The sequence below is a fragment of the Myiozetetes cayanensis genome, unplaced genomic scaffold (assembly GCF_022539395.1).
Source record: "Myiozetetes cayanensis isolate MyiCay16 unplaced genomic scaffold, myiCay2020 scf67, whole genome shotgun sequence".
Taxonomy (NCBI): domain Eukaryota; kingdom Metazoa; phylum Chordata; class Aves; order Passeriformes; family Tyrannidae; genus Myiozetetes; species Myiozetetes cayanensis.
The window spans coordinates 20,238-43,582 of NW_026087931.1; the positions used below are offsets into that span (position 1 = coordinate 20,238).

At 55.3% G+C, this 23,345-nt stretch overlaps 1 protein-coding gene across 1 annotated transcript in view; it reads right to left on the reverse strand.

Moving 5' to 3' along the window:
- Positions 1–5,624: 5,624 nt before the first annotated feature.
- BRD4 (bromodomain containing 4) overlaps positions 5,625–23,345 on the reverse strand; it is a 60,318-nt gene continuing 42,597 nt past the window's right edge. Inside the window, 8 exon segments of the mRNA XM_050337490.1 lie at positions 5,625–5,841; positions 8,283–8,514; positions 11,924–12,135; positions 13,508–13,638; positions 15,254–15,413; positions 16,860–16,972; position 22,431; positions 22,548–23,176. Coding sequence (XP_050193447.1) covers positions 5,773–5,841; positions 8,283–8,514; positions 11,924–12,135; positions 13,508–13,638; positions 15,254–15,413; positions 16,860–16,972; position 22,431; positions 22,548–23,176 — 1,547 coding nt within the window. The 3' untranslated portion in view covers positions 5,625–5,772.

The following is a 23,345-nucleotide window of genomic DNA, read 5'->3' on the forward strand; positions in this document are numbered from 1 at the left end:
GTAATGGGGTGTCCGTGTCACCAGGGGGTCCCTGTCACCAGGGGGGTCCCATAATGGGGTGTCCCTGTCACAGGGGTGTCCCTGTCACCAGGGGGGTCCCACCATGGGGGTGTCCCTGTCCCTGGGGTGTCCCTGTCACCAGGGGGTCCCATAATGGGGTGTCCCTGTCACCAGGGTGTCCCTGTCACCAGGGGGTCCCTGACATGGGGTGTCCCTGTCACCAGGGTGTCCCTGTCCCTGGGGTGTCCCAACATGGGGTGTCCCTGTCCCTGGGGTGTCCCTGTCACAGGGGGTCCCATGATGGAGGTGTCCCTGTCCTAGGGGTGTCCCTGTCACCAGGGGGTCCCATGTCACAGGGGTGTCCCTGTCACCAGGGGGTCCCATAATGGGAGTGTCCTGTCACTGGGGGTGTCCCTGGGGGTCCCATACATGGGGTGTCCCTGTCCCTGGGGTGTCCCTGTCACAGGGGTGTCCAGACATGGGGTGTCCCTGTCCCTGGGGGTGGTCCCTGTCACCAGGGGGTCCCGTAATGGGGTGTCCGTGTCACCAGGGGGTCCCTGTCACAGGGGGGTCCCATAATGGGGTGTCCCTGTCACTGAGGGGTGTCCCTGTCACCATGGGGGTCCCATCATTGGGGTGTCCCTGTCACTAGGGGTGTCCCTGTCACCAGGGGTGTCCCATAATGGGGTGTCCCTGTCCCTGAGGGGTGTCCCTGTCACAGGGGGGTCCCATAATGGGGTGTCCCTGTCCCTGGGGTGTCTCTGTCACCAGGGGTGTCCCCGACATGGGGTGTCCCTGTCACAGGGGGTCCCTGTCCCAGGGGGGTCCCTGACATGGGGGTGTCCCTGTCCATGAGGGGTGTCCCTGTCACCAGGGGGTCCCTGTCCCTGGAGTGTCCCAACAGAGGGGGTCCCATCATGGACAGGGGGTCCCTGTCACAGGGTCCCTGTCACAGGGGGGTCCCAACATGGGGTGTCCCTGTCCCTGAGGGGTGTCCCTGTCACCAGGGGGTCCCATAATGGGGTGTCCCTGTCCCTGGGGTGTCCCTGTCACCAGGGGGTCCCATAATGGGGTGTCCCTGTCCCTGAGGGGTGTCCCTGTCACCAGGGGGTCCCATAATGGGGTGTCCCTGTCACGGGGGTGTCCCACCATTGGGGGGTCCCTGTCACCAGGGTGTCCCTGTCACCAGGGTGTCCCTGTCACCAGGGGGTCCCTGTCATGGGGGGGTCCCGTAATGGGGTGTCCCATAATGGGGTGTCCCTGTCCCTGGGGTGTCCCTGTCACCCAGTGTTGTCCCGACAGGGGGGTGTCCCTGTCCCTGGGGTGTCCCTGTCACCCAGTGTTGTCCCGACATGGAGGTGTCGCTGTCCCGGGCTGTCCCACCATTGGGGTGTCCCTGTCCCCGGGGCTGTCCCTGTCGCCGGGCTCCCCGTCCCCACCTGTCGCGACATTGGGGTGTCCTTGTCCCCGGGGAGAAGGTGTGGGTGTGGGGGGGTCCCTCTCGGGGGAGGTCCCACCCTGGGGGTCCCACCCTGGTTGTCCCCTCCCCCCTCCGTGTCCCCGTCCCCGCGGTCCCCTCTCGGCCCCGCCGCTGTCGCGACACGGGTGGGTCCCTCTCGCGGTTGTGGGGGGGGGTCCCAGTCCCGTCGCTGGGGGGGTGTCCCCGTCACCGTCCGACACGGGGGGTCTCTGTCACCGCCCCCGCCCTGTCGCGACACCGGGGGGTCCCCTCCCCCATCCCGGGGGTGCCTGTCGGGGGGTTCCGCCCCCTCTGTCGCGACAGGGGGGTCCCCTCTGTCCCCCCACCCCCGGACCTTTTCGCGCCGCTTCCGTCTCTCCACGAGCCCGGCCCGGCCCCGCCCCCTGAGCGCTGATTGGTCAGAGCTGGGAAAGGGGCGTGAGCCAGAACGGAGAGGGCGTGGCTACACTGGAGGTGACCAATCAGAGCGCGGGGGGAGAGGAAGGGGGCGGGGCAACCCCAGGGGTGGGGGAGGAGCTTTTTTGGGGGGAATTTGGGGCCGTTTTTGATCCCGGATTTTCCTTTTTTTGAGAGGGAATTTTGCCTCTTTGATTTTTCCTTTTTTTCCTCATTTAGTTTAATTTTTTTCCTTTGGCATTTTTTTGGTGCCTTTCTGTCTCTTATTGGCCTTTTTTCCCATTTTTTTTCTCCTTTACCCTTTTTTTACCTCTTTTTTCTCCTTTTCCCCCTTTTTCTTTTACATTTTTTAACCTCTTTTCTTCTCCTCCCGTTTTTTACCGCTTTTTTCTTTTCCCTTCTTTTTTCTCTATTCTTTCCCTCTTTTTTTCTTTTACTCCTTTTTTTTTTAACTTTTGCTTTTTCCCCTTTTTCTTTCATATTTAATCCCTACCCCTTTTTTCTTTCCCTTTTCCCTCCTTTGCCTCATTTTCTTTCTTTATTTATTTTTATTTTCCCCCCTTTGATCTTTTCCTTTGCAACTTTTTTTTCGCTCTTCCATTTTTCATTGATTCCCCCCCTCTTTTCATTCCAATTTTGGGAATTTCCCTTCCCATTTTTTTTTTCATTTTCACTCCAAAATTTCCTCTTTTTTGTTTTGTTGGTTTAATTTGGTTTTTGTGGTTTTTTTTTTTTTTTTTTTTTTTTTTTTTAAATTTTTTTTGGTGTTTTGTGTTTGTTTTTTGTGATTTTCTTTTTATTTTTCCCTCTTTTTTTTTTGTTGTTTTGTGTGTGGTTTTTTGTAGGTTTTTTTTTGTTTGTTCTTTTTGTTTTTCTCATTTCCCCCACCCCCAATTTCCAACCTTAACCTCCCCATTAATTCCTCCCTTCCCACCCCAACTCCCAAACCTCCCATTTTCCAACCCCCCCAAATCCCATTTCTATTTTTTTATCCCATTCCTCTTTTTTTATCCCATTCCCCTTTTTTATCCCATTCCCTTTTTATCCCATTTCTATTTTTTTAATACCATTTTTTATCCCATTTCTATTTTTTATCCCATTTCCATTTTTTAAATACAATTTTTTTATCCCATTTCTATTTTTTTATCCCATTCCTATTTTTTATCCCATTTATATTTTTTAATACCATTTTTTATCCCATTTCTATTTTTTATCCCATTCCCCTTTTTTATCCCATTTCTATTTTTTTAATACCATTTTTTATCCCATTTCTATTTTTTTATCCCATTTCTATTTTTTTATACCATTTTTTATCCCATTTCTATTTTTTATCCCATTTTTTTATCCCATTTCTATTTTTTTATCCCATTTCCCCTTTTATCCCATTTCTAATTTTTTATCCCATTTCCTTTTTTTATCCCATTTCTATTTTTTTATCCCATTCCCCTTTTTTTTATCCCATTTCTTTTTTATCCCATTCCTTTTTTATCCCATTTCTATTTTTTAATACCATTTTTTCCCATTCCTTTTTTATCCCATTTCTATTTTTTTATCCCATTCCCCTTTTTTTATCCCATTTCTATTTTTTATCCCATTTCTATTTTTTTATCCCATTCCCTTTTTTTATCCCATTTCTATTTTTTAATACCATTTTTTATCCCATTTCTTTTTTTTATCCCATTTCCCCCTTTTTTATTCCATTTCTATTTTTTTATCCCATTTCCCCCCTTTTTTTATCCCATTTCTACTTTTTTATCCCATTTCTATTTATCCCATTTCTATTTTTTTATCCCATTCCCCTTTTTTTTTATCCCATTCCCTTTTTATCCCATTTCTATTTTTTTAATACCATTTTTTATCCCATTTCTATTTTTTAATCCCATTCCTTTTTATCCCATTTCTATTTTTTAATACCATTTTTTTATCCCATTTCTATTTTTTAATCCCATTTCTAATTTTTTATCCCATTTTTTCATCCCATTCCCCTTTTTTTATCCCACCCTTTTTTCCCAGCCCGTTTCTCCCGCCCTCCTCCTCCCCGCGCCCTCCTCCTCCCCTCCGCTCCCTCCCCCCGTCCCAGGCGGAAGAATTCGGGGCCCAAACAGGGGGATTTGTCTTTTTTTATACAAAACCAAACTCGCTGCTGCGTTTTATTCCACCCAGGGCAAAACCCGCCGGCCACGGGGGGGGCGATTGGCACCCAAATATTAATAATAATAATTAGGAGCAATAATAATAAAACCCCCCGGGAGCACCCCCGGGGTTGGGGGAGGGGAGAGCCAGTGGATTTGGAGATTAAAAAACCAAAAAAATAACAAAAAAAAAGAGAAATCAACCCCAGGGAAAGGGAAAAAGGGGGGGGAAGAAAAGAATTAAACCGATTAAAAATAATAAAAAAATAAACCCGACTCTGACGGCGTTTTGGGGGAAAAGGGAGAAAATGGGGAAGGGGGAAAGGAGGGAGGGGGAGGGGGAAAGAGGAGGGGGTGAAAAAAAAAAGGGGAAAAAAAATGAGGGATTTATAAAAAAAGGGTGAAAAAAAGGGGGGAAATGAAAGGAGGAAAATGGATTTGAAAGGAGGGGGAAAAAAGGAGGGAAATGAAAAAGAGGAAAAATAAAGGTAAAGGTGGAAATTTAAAAGGAGGGGGAAAAAAAGGGGGAGATTGGAGGAGAAAAAGAGAATTAAAATTAAAGGGGGGGGATTGGAAAAGGGAAAAAGGAGCAAAGAATGAGAAAAAAATGAATTGGGAGAAAAGGAAAGAGGGGAGATGAAAAATGGGGAAAAAAAGGGGAAAATTGGAAAAAAGGGGGGGAAAAAAGGGAGAAGAAAAGGAGTGAAAAAAAGAAAAAAAAAAAAGAGGAGGAAAAAAGGCGAAAGAATTGAAAAAGGAGAAAAAAGGGGAGAAAGGACCCAAAAAAAGAGTAAAAAAATAAATTTCGTTTAAACCAGAAGAGAAACGAATTCGAAAATGAGGCTGAAATTAAAAAAAAAGGTGAAAAAGGAGGGAAAGGAGGAAAAATCCGAGGAGGAAAAGAGGGAAAGGGGGAGGGGGGGAGTCCCTGAGGCAGCGGGGAGGGGTGGGGGCCCTCCCCCATCGCTCTCCCTCCCCCCCAATTTTCTCCCGAAATTCCCGAATCCCACCAAGCAGCTCCCCAAAAATCTGGGAGTCCAAACCGGGAATCTTTTCTTTTCCCCCCCCCTTTTCTGGTGGTTTTTTTTTGGGGTGTTTTTTCTTTTTTCTGCCGCCGTCGAAATTTTCCAACCCCGACCCCTCCCCCTTCCCCCTCCCAAAAAAACCAACCCAAAACAAACCAAAAAAAACCCCCAAAAATATGTGGGAAAACCAAAAAAAAACCAAAAAAAAAAAAGGAAAAAAACCCAAACAAAACCCCCCAAAATTCCCCTCCCGGGAGGTTGAAATTCCACTGCTTTTTTGGTGTGAAAAAGGGTCCAAAGAGGCAAAAAAAAAAAACCCCTCCCAAATAAAAAGGTGGAATTGGGGTGGGGGGAGAGGAGACCCCAAACCCGAGGAGTTTTGTGGGATTTTTTTTTTGGGAATGGAGAGTCTGAACCTTTTTTTTCTTTTTTTTTCTGTTGATTTTTTGCTTTTCCAGAAAAAAAAAAAAAGAGGGGGGGGAGGGAAAGGAAAGAAAGAAAAGACCAAAAAAAAGGAATTTTTGGTGGGTTTTTCGTTGTTGGTTTTTCCTTTGTTGGGGTTGGTTTTTTTTTGGGGGAATTTTTTGTGTGTGTCTTTTTTGTCTGTTTTGTGTAATTTGTTTTTGTTTTTTTTCTGTCGGAAAAAGCAAAAGTGAACCCAAAAAAAAAAAGAAAAAAAAAAAAAGGAAAGAGTCAAAGGTTTGGGGCAAAACCCCCCCGGGATCCGCCGGAGCCGCCGCTAGAAAAGATTCTCCTCGAAAATGGCCAGGAGGTCGCTCTGGAAGTTCATGTCGATCGTCGCCGCCATCTGAGGGGGAAAAAAAAGGGTATTTTTGGGGGTTTTATTTTTAGTTTTTGGTGAAATTTTTGGGGACATTTTTTTGGGAAATTTTGGGGGGATTTTTTGGTGTATTTTTGGGGTCATTTTTTTGGAGTTTTTGGGTAATTTTGGGGGGGAATTTTTGATTTTTTGGAGTACTTTTGGGGGGGTTTTTTGGGTAATTTTGGGGGGATTTTTTGAAGTATTTTTGGGGTCTTTTTTTGAAATTTTTTGGTAATTTTGGGAGGATTTTTGGAATTTTGGGGGATTTTTTGGTATATTTTTGGGGTCTTTTTTATGGAGTTTTTTGGGAAATTTTGGGGGGATTTTTTGGTGTATTTTTAGGGTCATTTTTGGAGTTTTGGGTAATTTTGGGGGATTTTTTTGGGGGAGTATTTTAGGGGTCTTTTTTGGAATTTTTGAAGTAATTTTGGGGATTTTGGATTTTGTTGATTTTTGGGGTCTTTTTGGGTTTTTTTTGGGTAATTTTGGTGGGATTTTTGGATTTTTGGGGGATTTTTTGGTGTATTTCTGCGTTAATTTTTTAGAGTTTTTGGGTAGTTTTGGGGGGATTGTTGATTTTGTTGTTGACTTTTGATTTTTTGACTGTTGATTTTTTGTTGACTTTTTTGAGTATTTCTGGGGTCTTTTTTTGGAATTTTTTGGGTAATTTTGGGGGGATTTTTGGATTTTTGGGGATTTTTGGTGTATTTTGGGATCATCTTTTGGGTAATTTTGGGGGATTTTGGATTTTTGGGGATTTTTGGAGTAGTTTTGGGGTCTTTTTTTGGAATTTTTTGGGTAATTTTGGGGGGAATTTTGGATTTTTTGTTGATTTTTGGTGTATTTTTGGGGTCATTTTTGGAATTTTTTTGGTAATTTTTGGGGATTTTTGGATTTTTTGGGGAATTTTTTGAGTATTTTTGGGGTCATTTTAGGATTTTTGGGGATTTTGGGGGATTTTGGGGATTTTTGGGGATTTTTGGGGATTTTTGGTGTATTTTGGGGTCTTTTTGGGGTTTTTGAGGTAATTTGGGGGATTTTGGATTTTTTATTTTTGGATATTTTGGGGTCATTTTCTGGGATTTTTCGAGGTGTGTTTGGGGTCATTTTTTTGGATTTTTTGGGTAATTTTGGAGGGATTTTTGGATTTTGGGGGATTTTTTGGAGTATTTTTGGGGTCTTTTTTTGGGATTTTTTGGGTAATTTTGGGGGGATTTTGGATTTTTTTGGGATTTTTTGGTGTATTTTTTGGGTCATTTTTTTGAATTTTTGGGTAGCTTTGGGAGGATTTTTGGGGCATTTTTTGTGGCATTCTTGGGAGTATTTCGGGGAGGATTTTTTGGGAGATACATTGGAGTATTTTTGGGGTCATTTTTTTGGGGATTTTTTGGTAATTTTGGGGGGATTTTTGGAGCATTTTTGGGGACTTTTTAGAGAATTTTTTGGAGTAGTTTTGGGGTAATTTTTTTGGATTTTTTTGGGTAATTTGGGGGGATTTTTTGGGGCATTTTGGGGGATTTTTCTGTGGATCTTCAAGAGGTTGGTTTTTTTTTTGGATTTTTAGGGTAATTTCTGTGCATTTTAGGGGTATTTTGGGGGATTTTTGGAGCAGTTTTGGGGTCATTTTTTTGGATTTTTTGGGTAATTTTGGGGGATTTTTGGGGCATTTTTATCTGGTGAGCATTTTGGGAACGTATTTTGGGGAGAATTTTTGGGATACATTGGAGTATTTTTGGGGTCATTTTTTGGATTTTTTTGGGTAATTTTGGGGGGATTTTGAGGGCATTTTCTGTGGATTTCTTTTGGGACCATTTCGGGGCCATTTGGGATCATTTTCAGGCTGTTTGAGACCATTTTTTTGGGATGATTAGGACCATTTTTTGGGCCCATTTCAGTCCCAAGGGGCTGTTTGAGATCATTTTTGGGCCGTTTGGGCCCATTTCCATGCCCATTTCAGTCCCAGGAGGCTGTTTGGGATCATTTTTGGGCCGTTTGGGCCCATTTTTGGGCAGTTTGGGCCCATTTCTGGTCTGTCTGGGCCCATTTCAGTCTCCCAGGGGCTGTTTGGGATCATTTTTGGGCCGTTTGGGCCCATTTTTGGGTTGTTTGGGCCCATTTCTGTGCCCGTTTCACTCCTGGGGGGCTGTTTGGGCCCATTTTTGGGTTGTTTGGGCCCATTTCTGTCCCCATTTCAGTCCCAAGGTGCTGTTTGAGATCATTTTTGGGCCGTTTGGGCCCATTTTTGGGTCGTTTGGGCCCATTTCCGTGCCTGTTTCATTCCCACGGGGCTGTTTGGGATCATTTTTGGGCCGTTTGGGCCCATTTTTGGGCCGTTTGGGCCCATTTTTGGGCCGTTTGGGCCCATTTTCGGGTTGTTTGGGTCCATTTCTGTGCCCGTTTCATTCCTGGGGGGTGGTGGCACTCACGGCTTCCCGGCGCCTCCTCTCCTGCTCCCTCTTCCGGGCCATTTCCCGCTGCTGGTCCAGCATGGCCTGGCTGGAGGGGGGTTGGGAGCTCTGGGAGCCCTGCGGGGCCGCGCCCGCCGCCGACACCGCCACGGCCACCGGCACCGGCACCGGCACCGGCGGCTCCTGGCGCCGCCGAACCTCCTCGTGCACCCGCCGGGCCTGCTCCAGCGCCTCCTCCTCCTCCCAGCTCCTGAGGGAAATGGGATTGGGAATGGGATTGGGATCAGGGATTGGGGATGGGATCAGGGAACAGGAATGGGGCACCCGCCGGGCCTGCTCCAGCGCCTCCTCCTCCTCCCGGCTCCTGGGGAACAGGGAATGGGATCAGGGATTGGGATCAGGGAAAGGGATCTGGGAACAGGGATTGGGATCAGGGATTGGGAATGGGATCAGGGAACAGGGATTGGGCACCCGCCGGGCCTGCTCCAGCGCCTCCTCCTCCTCCCGGCTCCTGGGGGAACAGGGAATGGGATCAGGGATTGGGAATGGGATCAGGGAACAGGGATTGGGCACCCGCCGGGCCTGCTCCAGCGCCTCCTCCTCCTCCCGGCTCCTGAGGGAACAGGGATTGGGATCAGGGAACAGGGATTGGGATCAGGGAACAGGGACTGGGCACCCGCCGGGCCTGCTCCAGCGCCTCCTCCTCCTCCCGGCTCCTGCGGGAACAGGGAATGGGATCAGGGAACAGGGACTGGGATCAGGGAACAGGGATTGGGATCAGGGAACAGGGACTGGGATCAGGGAACAGGGATTGGGATCAGGGAACAGGGATTGGAATCAGGGAACAGGGATTGGGCACCCGCCGGGCCTGCTCCAGCGCCTCCTCCTCCTCCCGGCTCCTGCGGGAACAGGGAATGGGAATGGGATTGGGATCAGGGAACAGGGATTGGGATCAGAGACTGGGGATGGAAACAGGGCCTCCTCCTCCTCCCGGCTCCTGAGGGAAATGGGAATGGGATCAGGGACAGGGAATGGGATCAGGGAATGGGATTGGGATCAGGGAACAGGGATTGGGGATGGGATCAGGGAACAGGGATTGGGAGATGGTATCAGGGCCTCCTCCTCCTCCTGGCTCCTGCGGGAAATGGGAATGGGATCAGGGATTGGGAATGGGATCAGGGATTGGGAATGGGATCAGGGATTGGGATCAGGGAACAGGGACTGGGCACCCGCCGGGCCTGCTCCAGCGCCTCCTCCTCCTCCTGGCTCCTGAGGGAAATGGGAATGGGATTGGGATCAGGGAACAGGGAATGGGATCAGGGAATGGGATCAGGGATTGGGATCAGGGATTGGGGATGGAATCAGAGAACAGGGATTGGGGATGGTATCAGGGCCTCCTCCTCCTCCCGGCTCCTGAGGGAATCAGGGACTGGGGATGGGATCAGGGACTGGGGATGGGATCAGGGACTGGGGATGGGATCAGGGATTGGGAATGGGACCAGAGACTGGGAATGGGACCAGAGACTGGGGATGACATCAGAGCCTCCTCCTCCTCCCGGCTCCTGAGGGACACAGCACGCTCAGGGACCAGAATGGGAACAGGAATGGGAATGGCGATGGGATCAGTGATGGGGATCTGGGTGCAGTGTCCTCACCTCATCCTCTCCTGCTCAGAGAGGACGTGGGGATGGTCTGGGGGTGGTTTGGTGATGGTTATGGTGGTTTGGGGGTGGTTTGGTGATTGTTATGGTGGTTTGGAGGTGGTTTGGTGATGGTTATGGTGGTTTGGGGGTGGTTTGGTGATGGTTATGAGGTGGCTTTGGGGGGTGGTTTGGTGATGGTTATGGTGGTTTGGAGGTGGTTTGGTGATGGTTATGGTGGTTTGGGGGTGGTTTGGTGATGGTTATGGTGGTTTGGGGGTGGTTTGGTGATGCTTATGGTGGTCTGGGGGTGGTTTGGTGATGCTTATGGTGGTCTGGGGGTGGTTTTGGGGTGGTCACAGCAGTGTGGGGGCGGTCTGGGGGCGGTGTCCTCACCTCATCCTCTCCTGCTCAGAGAGAATCTGGGGATGATCTGGGGGTGGTTTTGGGTGTGGGAGCGGTCTGGGGATGGTCTGGGGGCAGTTTTGGGGTGGTTTTGGGTCTGGGGGCGGTGTCCTCACCTCATCCTCTCCTGCTCAGAGAGGATCTGGGGATGATCTGGGGGCTGTTTTGGGGTGGTTTTGAGGTCGTTTTGGGTCTGGGGGCGGTCTGGGGGCGGTGTCCTCACCTCATCCTCTCCTGCTCAGAGGATCTGGGGATGATCTGGGGGTGGTATTGGGCTGATCAAAGCACCCTGGGGGCAGTGTCCTCACCTCATCCTCTCCTGCTCAGAGGATCTGGGGATGGTTTTGGGGTGGTTTTGAGGTCGTTTTGGGTCTGGGGGTAGTGTCCTCACCTCATCCTCTCCTGCTCAGAGGATCTGGGGGCGGTTTTGGGGTGGTTTTGGGTCTGGGGGCGGTGTCCTCACCTCATCCTCTCCTGCTCAGAGGACGTGGGGATGGTCTGGGGGTGGTTTTGGGGTGGTTATGGGTGTGGGACTGGTCTGGGGGCAGTGTCCTCACCTCATCCTCTCCTGCTCAGAGAGGATCTGGGGATGATCTGGGGGTGGTTTTGGGTCTGGGGGCGGTGTCCTCACCTCATCCTCTCCTGCTCAGAGGATCTGGGGATGGTCTGAGGGTGGTTTTGGGGTGGTTTTGGGTCTGGGGGCGGTGTCCTCACCTCATCCTCTCCTGCTCAGAGAGGATCTGGGGATGATCTGGGGATGATCTGGGGATGATCTGGGGGCGGTTCTGGGGTGGTTTTGGGGTGGTTTTGGGTCTGGGGGCGGCGTCCTCACCTCATCCTCTCCTGCTCAGAGGATCTGGGGGTGATCTGGGGGCGGCTTTGGGGTGGTTTTGGGTCTGGGGGTGGTGTCCTCACCTCATCCTCTCCTGCTCAGAGGATCTGGGGGTGATCTGGGGGTGGTTTTGGGTGTGGGACTGGTCTGGGTGCGGTGTCCTCACCTCATCCTCTCCTGCTCAGAGGATCTGGGGATGATCTGGGGGCAGTTTTGGGGCGGTTTTGGGGTGGTTTTGGGTCTGGGGGCGGTGTCCTCACCTCATCCTCTCCTGCTCAGAGAGGGTCTGGGGATGATCTGGGGGTGGTTTTGGGTCTGGGGGTGGTCTGGGGGCGGTGTCCTCACCTCATCCTCTCCTGCTCAGAGAGGATCTGGGGATGATCTGGGGCCTGTTTTGGGGTGGTTTTGGGTCTGGGGGTGGTGTCCTCACCTCATCCTCTCCTGCTCAGAGAGGATCTGGGGATGATCTGGGGATGATCTGGGGGCAGTTTTGGGGTGGTTTTGGGTGTGTGACTGGTCCTGGGGCGGTACGTCCTACTCATCCTCTCCTGCTCAGGAGGATCTGGGGATGATCTGGGGGAGGTTTTGGGTCTGGGGGCGGTGTCCTCACCTCATCCTCTCCTGCTCAGAGGATCTGGGGATGATCTGGGGGCGGTTTTGGGTCTGGGGGCAGTGTCCTCACCTCATCCTCTCCTGCTCAGAGGATCTGGGGATGATCTGGGGGCAGTTTTGGTTTTGGGGTGGTTTTGGGTCTGGGGGTGGTCTGGGGGCGGTGTCCTCACCTCATCCTCTCCTGCTCGCGCCGCAGCCGCTCCTTCTCCCTCTCGACCTGCTCGGCCTGGGCCTTGAGGGCCTTCTCTCGCTCCTCCTTCTCTCGCGCCGCCCGCTTGAACTGCTCGAAGCTGTCGCTCGACGACTTGGCCGTGGCCGAGGGCGCCGCCGGGTGCTTCTGCACCAGCGAGGCCCACGAGCCCATGTTCTTGATCTTCAGGTCCTGGGGGGGGGCACAGAACAATCAGGGACCCCCAGAATGGGGGGAGGAGTCCCTGGGAACACCCCCCAGCCACGGGCACCGAGGTGGAGACCAGCACGGCCAGGGGGATCGGCAGGAGGACCTCGGGAGGTCCTGGAGCTTCCTCTGGATGTCACCCTGTCCCTCAGGAGGTCCTGGAGCTTCCTCTGGATGTGCCCTTGTCTCTCAGGACCTCGGGAGGTCCTGGAGCTTCCTCTGGATGTCCCCCTGTCCCTCAGGACCTCAGGAGGTCCTGGAGCTTCCTCTGGATGTCCCCCTGTCCCTAAGGACGTCCTGGAGCTTCCTCTGGATGTCCCCCTGTCCCTCAGGACCTCAGGAGGTCCTGGAGCTTCCCCTGGATGTCCCCCTGTCCCTCAGGAGGTCCTGGAGCTTCCTCTGGATGCCACCCCCTCCCTCAGCCTGGGGGACCTCAGGAGGTCCTGGAGCTTCCTCTGGATGTCCCCCTGTCCCCCAGGAGCTCCTGGAGCTTCCTCTGGATGTCCCCCTGTCCCTCAGGAGGTCCTGGAGCTTCCTCTGGATTTCCCCCTGTCCCTCAGCCTGGGGGACCTCGGGAGCTCCTGGAGTTTCCCCTGGATGTCCCCCTGTCCCTCAGCCTGGGGAACCTCGGGAGGTTCTGATGGATCCCATCCTGGAGCTTCCCCTGGATGTCCCCCTGTCCCTCAGCACGGGGGACCTTGGGAGGTCCTGGAGCTTCCTCTGGATGTCCCCCTGTCCCTCAGCCTGGGGGATCTCGGGAGGTTCTGATGGATCCAATCCTGGAGCTTCCCCAGGCCCCTCTGGATGTCACCCCCTGTCCCTCAGCACAGGGGACCTCAGGAGGTCCTGATGGATCCTGGAGCTTTCTTTGGATGTCACCCCCTCCCTCAAACTCAGTAGGTTCTCATGGATCCAATCCTGGAGCTTCCCCAGGCCCCTCTGGATGTCACCTGATGGAACCTCAGGGAGTACTCATGGATCCAGTCCTGTCCCTTCCCCAGGTCCCTCTGGATGTCACCTGGTGACTTCCAGAGCTTCTCCCATCCCCACTCCTGACCCTTCCCCAGCTCCCTCTGGATGTCACCTGGTGACTTCCAGAGCTTCTCCCATCCCCACTCCTGACCCTTCCCCAGGCTCCTCTGGATGTCACCTGGTGACTTCCAGATCTTCTCCCATCCCCAATCCTGACCCTTCCCCAGCTCCCTCTGGATGTCCTCCCATCCCCCATTCCCGGTGGGACGGGGACTCCCCATTCCCACCATTCCCACCTCATTCCCAGGAATTTCCCCCCAATTCCCAGAGGTTTCTCCCCCATAAATTCCTGGGGGGGTTTGTTTTTTTGGGGTTATTTTTGTACCTTCTTGGGGGCCACGGGGGTTTTGGGCTCCTGTTTCTGCCGCTCCTTGTCGGGCGCTCCCGGGGCCGGGGGCGGCTGCTCCGGGGGCCGGATCACGGCTCGAGCCCCCTCCAGCGGCTTCAGCTCCGGCCCTGAAACCCAGCAGGGCCCTCAGGGGGGCACAGGGGGCACCCCCGGCAGCCCCCCGGGCTGGGGGGCACGGCTGGGGGGGTTGGACACGGAAATTGGGGTGGGGAAGGGGACACCTGAATTGGGGTGATGGGGAAAGGGGACACCCAAATTGGGGTCATGGGGGCTGGGACACTGAAACTGGGGGCTCTAGACGACCCAAATTGGGGTGATGGGGGAAATGGGACACCCGAATTGGGGTGATGGGGGAAAGGGACACCCAAATTGGGGTCATGGGGGGTTGAGACACTGAAATTGGGGATCTCGGACACCCAAATTGGGGTGATGGAGGGAATGGGACATTGAAATTGGGGTGATGGGACACCCAAATTGGGGTGATGGGGGAAAGGGGACACCCAAATTGGGGTGATGAGGGTTGGGACACTAGAAATGGAGGTCTCAGACACCCAAATTGGTGGGGAAAGGGACACCCAAATTGGGGTGGGGGTGGGGATGGACATTGAACTGGGGCTCAGACACCCAAATTGGGGTGGGGGGGAATGGGACACTGAAATTGGGGGTCTCAGATACCCAAATTGGGGGGATGGGGGAAATGGGACATTGAAATCTGGGGTCTGGGACATCCAAACTGGGGTGATGGGGGAAATGGGACGCTCGAATTGGGGTGGTGGGTGGGGCTGGGACACCTGAAATTGGGGGTCTAGACACCCCAACTGGGGTGGTGGGAAATGGGGACGCCCAAATTGGGGTGATGGGGGAAAGGGACATTGAAATCTGGGGTCTGGGACACCCAAATTGGGGTGATGGGGCTGGGACATTGAAATGGGGGCCCAGACACCCAAATTGGGGTGATGGGGGCTGAGACACTGAAATTGGGGGTCTGGGACACCCAAATTGTGGTGATGGGGGAAATGGGACATTGAAATGGGGGACTCAAACACCCAAATGGGTGGGGGAAAGGGACACCTGAATTGGGGTGATGGGGAAAGGGACACCCAAATTGGGGTGATGGGGGGGTGGGACACCAGAAGTGAAGGTCTCAGACATCCAAATTGGGGTGATGGGGGAAAGGGGACACCCAAATTGGGGTGATGGGGGATAGAGACACTGAAATAGGGGGCTCTGATACCCAAAATTGGGGGTAATGGGGTCTTCGACACCGAAATTGGGGTGATTGGACACCAAAACTGAGTGACGGGGGTCTTCACCCCCAAAACTGAGATCATAGGGGTTTCCAACCCCAAAACTGGGGGTCATGGGGGGGTCTCAAACCCCAAAACTAGGGGTGATGGGGGTTCTCCAACCCTAAACTGGGCGTGATGGGGGTTCTCCAACCCTAAACTGGGGGTTCTGGGGGTTCTCCCACCCCAAACTCGGGGGTTATGGGGGTTCTCCAACCCCAAACTGGGGGTTCTGGGGGTTCTCCCACCCCAAACTAGGGGCGATGGGGGTCTCAAACCCCAAAACTCAGGGGTTATGGGGGTTCTCCAAGCCCAAACTGGGGGTGATGGGGGTCTCACACCCCAAAACTATTGGTGATGGGGGTCTCACACCCCAAAACTGGGGGTGATGGGGGTTCTCCAACCCCAGATTCCGGGGTGCAGCCCCCCCACTCACTCTGGGGGAGGTGTGGGGGTGCTTTGATGCTCTCGGGGTGCTTGGGGGGGTCCTGGCGCAGGGGGGGGCTGAAGGTCTCGTTCCTCACGACGGGCGAGTGGATCTTCTCCTCCTTCCCCCCCAGGGGCTGCGACTGCACCACGGACGCCGCTCGCAGCTCCTGCCACGGCCAGGCCCAAATCAGCACCCAAAACCTCCTGCCCCACCCCAAAAAACTCCCCAAACCACCCCAAAACCCTCCTGCCCCACCCAAAACCCCCAAACCCTCCTGTCCCACGGACGCCGCTCGCAGCTCCTGCCACGGCCAGGCCCAAATCAGCACCCAAAACCTCCTGCCCCACCCCAAAAACCCACCCCAAAACCCTCCTGTCCCACCCCAAAACCCTCCTGCACCACGGACGCCGCTCGCAGCTCCTGCCACGGCCAGACCCAAATCAGCACCTGCCTGGGCACCCCAAAACCCTCCTGCCCCACCCAAAACTCCACCCCAAAACCCTCCTGCCCCACCCCAAAACCCTCCTGCCCCACCCCAAAACCCTCCTGTCCCACGGACGCCGCTCGCAGCTCCTGCCATGGCCAGACCCAAATCAGCACACAACTGGGCACCCCAAAACCTCCTGCCCCACCCCAAAACCCCACCCCAAAACCCTCCTGTCCCACCCCCAAAACCCTCCTGTCCCACCCCAAACCCTCCTGTCCCACCCCAAAACCCTCCTGTCCCACGGACGCCGCTCGCAGCTCCTGCCACGGCCAGGCCCAGATCAGCACCCAAAACCTCCTGCCCCACCCCAAAACCCTCCTGTCCCACCCAAAACCCTCCTTCCCACCCCAAAACCCTCCTGTCCCACGGACGCGCTTGCAGCTCCTGCCACGGCCAGGCCCAAATCAGCACCCAAAACCTCCTGCCCCACCCAAAAACCCACCTAAAACCATCCCAAAATCCTCCTGCCCCACCCCAAAACCCTCCTAAACCTCCTGTGCCACGGACGCCTGCTCGCAGCTCCTGCCACGGCCAGGCCCAGATCAGCACCCACCTGGGCACCCCCAAAATCTCCTGCCCCACCCCAAAGCCCCCCCAAACCCTCCTGCCCCACCCAAAAACCCCCACAAACCACCCCAAAACCATCCTGCCCCACCCCAAAACCCTCCTGCCCCACCCAAACCCCCCAAACCACCCCAAAACCATCCTGCCCCACCCCAAACCCTCCTGCCCCACCCCAAACCCTCCCAAAAACCTCCTGCCCCACCCCAAACCCTCCTGCCCCACCCCAAACCCTCCCAAAACCTCCTGCTCCACCCCAAACCCTCCTGCCCCACCTCAAAAACCCCCCCAACTCCCCCCTAAACCGTGGCTGTGGCTCTGGCAGGTTGGAGGGTCCCCCACGGGGGTGGGGGAGTTGTTTTTTATTCTCCCCCCTGAGGTTCCCCCCCTCCGAGTTGGTACCTGGTTTTTTACCTGTTTTTTACCTATTTCTTTGGCTGGTTTTTACCTGTTTTTTGGTTGGTTTTTCACCTGTTTTTTGGTTGGCTTTTTACCTGTTTTTTGGCTGTTTGGTTTTTTTACCTGTTTTTTTACCTGTTTTTTTTGGTTGTTTGGTTTTTTTACCTGTTTTTTTGGCTGGATGCTCTGCTGGGGTGGCGATTGGTGCACCAGAGCCTGGAAGGGCGGCATCTGTGGGGAATGCATCATGAGAGGGGAGGGGGCTTCCCGCAGGTGACCTGAGAAGGGGGGGGGCACCGGTCAGTCACACGGACGGCCTCGGCGGCACCCGACGCCACCGACGCCGCCACGGCACCAAAACAGCCATGATACTGCCATGGCACCGTCCCACCATGGCACCATCCCACCACGGCCACGGCACTGCCATGGCACCATCCCACCATGGCACCATCCCACCATGGCCATGACACCATCATGGCACCATCCCACCACGGCCACGGCACTGCCATGGCACCGTCCCACCATGGTACCGTCCCACCACGGCCACGGCACTGCCATGGCACCGTCCCACCACAGCCACCATCCCACCATGGCACCATCCCACCATGGCACCGTCCCACCATGGCCACGGCACTGCCATGGCATCGTTCCACAATGGCCATGGCACCACCATGGCACCATCCCACCATGGCACCGTCCCACCACGGCCACGGTACTGCCATGGCCACAGCCCCCCTGTGCCCACCATGGCCTCACCACAGCCCCACTGCGGCCATGGCACCACCACGGTCACGACACCACCATGGGCACCATCCCACCACGGCCATGGTCCCATCACAGCCACGGCACCACTGTGCCCGCCGCGGCCTCACCACAGCCATGGCACTGCCACAGCACCGTCCCACCACGGCCACGGCACTGCCACGGCCACGGCATCGTCCCACCACAACTCCAGCCCCACCCTGGCACCATCACAGCCATGGCACCGTCCCACCACGGCCATGGCACCACCGTGCCTGCCATGGCCCCACCACGGCCACGGCCCCACTGTGCCCGTCACGGCCCCACCGCAGCCATGGCACCACACCACGGCCACCGCCACAGCCACAGCACATGCACCCCACCATGGCCACTGGCACCACCATGGCCACAGCCACACACTGCCATGGCACCATCCCACCACGGCCATGGTCCCACTGTGCCCACCACGGCCTCACCACAGCCCCACCATGGCCATGGCACCGCCACGGTCACGACACCACCATGGGCACCGTCCCACCACAGCCATGGCACCACCGTGCCCGTCACGGCCCCACCGCAGCCATGGCACCACCCCGGAACTGCCACAGCCACGGCACTGCCATGGTCCATAACACGGCCCCACCACAGCCATGGCCCTGCCCACCGCCATGCCCCACCACAGCCACTGTGCCATCGGCACCCATCACGGCTCACGGCTGCCCACCATACTCGCCATGGCACCCTCACCACGGCCCCACAACAGCCCCGACACGGCCCTGAGGGACAGGGGGGACTGGCCCTGCAGGGATGGGGGTGGTCGTGGATGGAGTCAAGTGTGGTGGCCCTGACATGGAGAGTGGTGGCCCTGACACATCCTGGATGGAGTGTGGTGGCCCTGAGATGGAGTGTGGTGCCCTGACGTGCCCTGGAATGAGAATGGTGGCCCTGAGGCAAGTGTGGTGCCCGACACCCCCTGACATGGAGTGTGGTGGCCCTGACTCAAGTATTGTGGTGGTCCTGGATGAAGAGTGGTGGCCCTGAGTCAGGTGTGGTGCCCTGACACCCCCTGGATGGAATGTGTTGTCCCCAGGATGTCCCCATGGGACCCTGGCCACCCTGGAGGGAGTGTGGTGGCCCTGACACGCCCTGGAAGGAGTGTGGTGGCCTTGGAGGGAGTGTGGTGGCCGTGGAGGGACTGTGGTGGCCCTCGAAGGAGTGTGGTGGCCCTGGACTGAGAGTGGTGGCCCTGGATGGAGTGTGGTGGCCCTGGAGGGACTGTGGTGGCCCTGGATGGAGTGTGGTGGCCCTGACACACCCTGGGCTGAGAGTGGTGGCCCTGGAAGGAGTGTGGTGGCCCTGACACACCCTGGAGGGAATGTGGTGGCCCTGGATGGAGTGTGGTGGCCTGGATGGAGTGTGGTGTCCCTGGATGGTGTGGTGGCCCTGACACGCCCTGGGCTGAGAGTGGTGGCCCTGGATGGAGTGTGGTGGCCCTGGACTGAGAGTGGTGGCCCTGGATGGAGTGTGGTGGCCCTGGAGGGAGTGTGGTGGCCCTGGATGGAGTGTGTTGTCCCCAGGATGTCCCCATGAGACCCTGGTCACCCTGCACTGAGTGTGGCTCAAGTGTGGTGTCCCGAGGGTGGGCACTGCCCTTCCCCCCTCCCTGCCTGGAGCTGCAGCAGGGTCTGGGTCCAGCTCCACCCGGGAATTGTGTCCTGGGGGCAGGAGAAGCTGCTCCAGCCTCTGCCTGCCCTTCCCTGCCACTCCTTCCCCCTTCCCAGTCCCTGCCTGCCCTTCCCTCTCCCTCAACCATGGAATCCTGGAGTTCCTCAAGGATGGAATCCTGGTGTTCCTCAAGGATGGAGATCTTGGTGTTCCTCAAGGATGGAATCCTGGTGTTCCTCGAGATCCTGGTGTTCCTCAAGGATGGAGATCCTGGTGCTCCTCAAGAATGGAGATCCTGGTGCTCCTCAAGGATGGAATCCTGGTGTTCCTCAAGGATGGAATCCTGGTGTTCCTCAAGGATGGAATCCTGGTGTTCCTCAGGGATGGAATCCTGGTGTTCCTCAAGGATGGAATCCTGGGGTTCCTCAAGGATGGAGATCCTGGTGTTCCTCAAGGATGGAGATCCTGGTGTTCCTCAAGGATTGGAGATCTTGGTGTTCCTCAAGGATGGAATCCTGGTGTTCCTCAAGGATGGAATCCTGGGGTTCCTCAAGGATGGAATCCTGGTGTTCCTCAAGGAGGGAATCCTGGTGTTCCTCAAGGATGGAATCCTGGTGTTCCTCAAGGATGGAATCCTGGTGTTCCTCAAGGAGGGAATCTTGGTGTTCCTCAAGGATGGAATCCTGGGGTTCCTCAAGGACGGAATCCTGGTGTTCCTCAAGGATGGAATCCTGGTGTTCCTCAGGGATGGAATCCTGGGGTTCCTCGAAATCCTGGTGTTCCTCAAGGGTGGAATCCTGGTGCTCCTCAAGGATGGAATCCTGGGGTTCCTCAAATCCTGGTGTTCCTCAAGGAGGGAGATCTTGGTGTTCCTCAAGGATTGGAGATCTTGGTGTTCCTCAAGGATGGAGATCCTGGTGTTCCTCGTGGGCCGGAATCCTGGTGTTCCTCGAGATCCTGGTGGTTCCTCAAGGATGGGATCCTGGTGTTCCTCTGATGGAATCCTGGTGCTTCTCGAGATCCTGGTGTTCCTCAAGGATGGAATCCTGAGCTCAAGGGTGGAGATCCTGGGGTTCCCCAAGGATGGAATCCTGAGGTTCCTCAGGGATGGAACTCTGGCGTTCCTCGAGATCCCTGGTGTTCCTCGCTGATTGGAATCCTGGTGTTCCTCAAGGATGGAGATCCTGGTGTTCCTCAAGGATGGAGATCCTGGTGTTCCTCAAGGATGGAGATCCTGGTGTTCCTCAGGATGGAATCCTGGTGTTCCTCAAGGATGGAATCCTGGGGTTCCTCAGGGATGGAATCCTGGTGTTCCTCAAGGATGGAGATCTTGGAGTTCCTCAAGGATGGAGATCTTGGTGTTCCTCAAGGAGGGAATCTTGGTGTTCCTCAAGAATGGAGATCCTCCAAAATTTGGGAACTCTGAGATGCTCAAGAATGAGATTTTCCAGGTCCCCAAATCCTCAGGGAGCTGAGATCACTGAGACCCTGAGGGACATCAGGACCTCTCCAAGATCTGAGATCCTCAGAAACGAGATCCTCAAGATTCTCAAACACTGAAGATCCTTCAGATCCTCAAAAGATCCTCAAAATCTCGAGCCCCTGGAGATGTTCAAAGGTCTGAGGACCTCGAGACCCTCCAGCACTTGAGACCCTCAAAACCTTCCCGTCCTCAAGTTCCTCCGTGATTCAAAAACTGGGAGTTCCTCAAGAACTTGACATCAAGGTGTTCATGAAAAGAGGCCCCTGAGATCCTCAGTGACTGGAGATCCTCAAAACCTGGCCATCCTTGGAATCCTCAAGGTACTCAAAAACTCAAGATCCTCACGGCTGGAGATCCCCAAAACCAGAGATCCTGGAGATCCCCAAAACCAGAGATCCTGGAGATCCTCAGAACCAGAGATTCTGGAGATGCTCAGGAACCAGAGAGCCTCAATGACTTGGCAGCCTCAAGGTCCTAAAGAACTGGAGATCCTCAAGATCCTCAACAACCAGAGATCCTCGAGATCCTCAGAAACTTGAGATCCTCAATAACTCAAGTCCTTGAGATTCTCAACAACTGGAGACCCTCGAGACCCTCAGCAACTCAGGATCCTCCAAAACTGGAGCTCCTTGAAACCCTCAAGAACTCGAGACCCTCCAAACACGGGGATCCCAGAGACCCCAAACAACTGGAGATCCCCAGATCCTCAGTAACAACTGGAGACCCTCAACAACTGGAGATCCCGAGATCCTCAGTAACAACTGGAGACCCCCAACAACTGGAGATCCCTGAGATCCTCAGTAACAACTGGAGACCCTCAACAACTGGAGATCCCTGAGATCCTCAGTAACTGGAGACCCCCAACAACTGGAGATCCCAAGATCCTCAGTAACCGGAGACCCTCAACAACTGGAGATCCTCAAGATCCTCAGTAACTGGAGACCCCCAACAACTGGAGATCCTCAAGATCCTCAGAAACTCAAGGTCCTTGAGATCCCCAACAACTGGAGATCCTCAAGATCCTCAAAAACTCAGGATCCTCAACAACTGGAGATCCCCGAGATCCTCGGTAACTCGAGACCCTCAACAACTCCAGGTCCTAAAAACTGGAGATCCCTGAGATCCTCAGTATTTAAAGATCCTCAACAACTGGAGATCCTCAGGATTCTCAAAAACTCAAGGTCCTTGAGATCCCCAACAACTGGAGATCCTTAGGACCCTCAATAACTCGGGATCCCCAACAAATGGAGATCCCAGAGATCCTCAGAAACTCAAGGTCCTTGAGACCCCCAACAACTGGAGATCCCGAGATCCTCAGCAACTCGAGACCCTCAACAACTCCAGGTCCTAAACCCTGGAGATCCCTGAGATTCTCAACAACTCCAGGTCCTAAAACCTGGAGATCCCCAAGACCCCCAACAACTCCAGGCCCTACAACCTGGAGATCCCCAAGACCCCCAACAACTCCAGGTCCTAAAACCTGGAGATCCCCGAGACCCTCAACAATTCCAGGCCCTAAAACCTAGAGATCCTTGAGACCCCCAACAACTCCAGGCCCTAAAACCTGGAGATCCTTGAGACCCCCAACAACTCCAGGCCCTACAACCTGGAGATCCCCGAGACCCCCAACAACTCCAGGCCCTAAAACCCGGAGATCCTTGAGACCCCCAACAACTCCAGGCCCTAAAACCTGGAGATCCTTGAGACCCTCAACAACTCCAGGCCCTAAAACCTGGAGATCCCTGAGACCCCCAACAACTCCAGGCCCCCGAGACCCTCCCCGAGTGGCTGTCCCTGAGCTCCTCCACCTCCTCCAAGCGCCCGACCCGCGCGCCTGACCACAGAACCCTCAGCGGGCGGGAGTCCACCACCCCCACCCCCTCACCCCTCCACCCCCATCCCCCCATCCTCCTCCTCCTCCTCCTCCTGCTGCCGGTGCCGCTGCCGCTGCTGCAGCCGCTCACCGCTGCCGTAGGGTCCGGTTTGTGGTGCCGCGCGAGGTGGTGCTGGATGACCTGCTGCGCTTGGCGGGCGCCGGCGTGCTGCGCCGAGGCTGCGGGGGCTGTAGGGGGCTGCGGGGTGCTGCTGCTGCTGGGCTGCTGCTGCTGCTGCTGCTGCTGGGGGCGGCCGCGGCGCGGCCGCGGCAGGTGGGGCGGGAAGGGCAGGGGCTGCACGTGCAGCGAGCGCGGTGGCGGCGGCGGCTGCAGCTGCTGCACCGCGGGGTGCGCCGAGGGCGGCACCGGAGGCGGCGGCGGCAGCGCCGAGGGCGGCCCCGGCGGCGGCCCCGGCGGCGCCTGCGACTGGACCTTCACTGAAGGGAGAAGCGGAGTCTGCGGCTGCACCTTCTGCAGCTGCTGCAGGTACAGCTGCATCTGGCTGGCGCTCAGGGGCAGCCCGTGGTGCGGCGGCGGCGGCGCCGGCGGCTCCTCGTCCTCCAGCAGCACCTGCGGCGGCTGCGGCAGCGGCGGCTGCGGCAGGAGCGGCTGCGGCGGCAGCGCCGGCGCCACGGCCGGGGGGCGCGGGGGCTTGGGCGGCAGCGCCGCGGCGCGGTTGCTGGGCCTCGAGGGCTGCTGAGGCAGAGCGTTGTGCAAAGCTGCGGGGAGGAAGGGAGAAGGACGGGCGTGGTCAGTGAGGGGGTCACGGCGCCCGCCCCGAGCCCGCCCGGCACTGCCGGCAGGGGCGGAACCCACCCGGCACCAACTCCTGCCTCTGGGATGGGGGGAGGGCCCAGAAGGACACGGGGATGTCAGGAGTGGAGAAGC